Raw genomic sequence first — 2,049 nt, forward strand, 5'->3', positions numbered from 1 at the left:
ATAAAATACATAGTAAAACTACGTTTGCTTGAAAATAATTCTACAGAATGTGTTTCAATCGGGATATCTTTGCTGCGCGACCACGGCGAAAAATCTTACATTGCCAACTTATATGTATATTCCAACTGATAACATGAGAAAAACTACCCCGAATCCGAGAAAAATTGAAGCGCACAGGCTTATGGAAAGTTCCTTGAACAGTGTACTTTCTTTTGAGCTCCTTGGGCGTGACACTACAAACACGAAGAACCAGGCTGTGAAGAAGGTGCCTATGGTCAACAACACCGTGGCCAAATGCGGAAACACAGCTGGATTCACGGGTGAAACATATCGTTGCATAGTCTCCATTTTATCTGGAATGAGATTTTTGTTATAATAGGAATTAAGATTACATTTTTTCAGTGCTAATCATCAATTACTTGTTTATAAAACACTCCACTTTTCGCAGGGATATGGAATGTCAACTTTGTGTAGGAAACTTGACAAATACGTGGCCCGGCGCCTTTATGTTCTAAACATGTGGCACATAAATCGATTTTTGCGTGGTTATCGAAAGGAATATAAATCGGGTTTTAAAAGCTATTGAAATTTTTTATACAAAAAGTAATACCAAAAGTACGTTTCTCAAGTAAAGCTCGTTCTCAATTAAAGCTCGTTTATAAATCACCCCGTTCATACAGTCAGATACGGTTGTTTTTTATCATGGAAAAATTAATGTTTTTAACGTTCTGTTATATAATGTTCAGACTGCCATCGAAAACATGGTTTCGTTGCTGAAACCGGTTTTCGACCTAAAACTTGAGTTTTCGTCCATGCAAAATCTGTCAAACGAAAACTTGTTTTCGCTGAAAACCACTTGAAAACTCACGTTCCACACATTCCAATCGGTGTCTGCAACCGTTTTTTTTTCGATTATTTATCGAAGTGGAAGTCATATTATATCATTTTTAATACGTCATTTCGGATTGGCTGGCCAAAATAAAGTAAGCATGGAAGTAAAAGGTTGTTAAAGAAAAGAATTGAAGGAAAAGTATTTTGGTTTTGTTTTTGTATAGCAAATCTGTAAACAAAGGATGAAAGAAATGTCAACGAAAACACCAACAGTCGGTGTGAACAGCCTTCAGCCCACAATCCCAAATCTCGTTTTCAAGGTGTTTTCGTTGTCGGTCAGAACATGGTATAATATGCGGGAACGACTGAATGGATTTGCATGAAAATTTGCACACAGATAGCTTATGACCTAGATTACCGGCCGTCTTCACATGCTTGAAAATCTCGCTTGCGTTCTGCTTTTTCCTCACGCAAGCGAGATAGAATTTTGTTGACTGGGCATTGGACAGCATTTCATTTGAAAAATGTCGCCAAACAAGAAGGTTCATGCCTAGCAGGCTCTTAAAAGTTTGAGAAAATTAGAAAATCTGCATAAGGAGATGTATTCTATTTTGAAATGAAAAATGGCTGCCTCTAAATTTTTATTTGCCTCCAAAATGAACGATGTTGCTACTCTGAAGAATTCTGCGAAATGAGAACATAGCTGTCAAACAGCAAAAATGACAGTTGAAAGCAAGCGAGAGCTCGCATACCGCTCGGTATGCGAGAAAAAGCTGTTTCGTACTTTTTGCGGTCTACACGTGCGGTTTCTCGCACAGCTTTCCCCATAGAACTTTGTTACCGATTCACACACGCCCTAACTGTGAAAAAGTTTCTGTGAAGTTCACAATGAAATCGTTTCCAACGAAAAATTAAATCAAACAAATTTCAGGAAAACAGCAGAAAGCGCATCCGTTTTACAACCATTTTCGATAGTTTTCTGCACATACGTTTCGGGTGAACACTTTAGTGGGAGAATTGATCTGTAAAACGTCCGAAAACGGAATCGGAAAACAGATGAAACATCAGGTATTTATACGAAATTGTTTCCATTTTCGGATACGTTTCCGGATATTTTGCTGGNTAAAACGTCCGAAAACGGAATCGGAAAACAGATGAAACATCAGGTATTTATACGAAATTGTTTCCATTTTCGGATACGTTTCCGGATATTTTGCT

At 37.8% G+C, this 2,049-nt stretch overlaps 1 protein-coding gene across 1 annotated transcript; it reads right to left on the reverse strand.

Annotated features, from left to right (window-relative positions):
• Nucleotides 1-6: 6 nt before the first annotated feature.
• On the reverse strand, nt 7-350 carry LOC108355829 (transmembrane protein 258 homolog). Its single transcript, XM_017606963.1, has one exon. It carries the CDS (start codon nt 346-348, stop codon nt 109-111), a length of 240 nt encoding a protein of 79 aa, XP_017462452.1. The 5' UTR covers nt 349-350; the 3' UTR covers nt 7-108.
• Nucleotides 351-2,049: the final 1,699 nt, after the last annotated feature.

This window comes from Rhagoletis zephyria, unplaced genomic scaffold (assembly GCF_001687245.7).
Source record: "Rhagoletis zephyria isolate East Lansing unplaced genomic scaffold, Rhagoletis_zephyria_1.1 Rzeph_scaffold_50660, whole genome shotgun sequence".
NCBI classification, from domain to species: domain Eukaryota; kingdom Metazoa; phylum Arthropoda; class Insecta; order Diptera; family Tephritidae; genus Rhagoletis; species Rhagoletis zephyria.

Coding starts and splice junctions, on each gene's coding strand:
- LOC108355829 (XM_017606963.1), bottom strand. CDS start 348: ATGGAGACTATGCAACGATATGTTTCACCCGTGAATCCAGCTGTGTTT.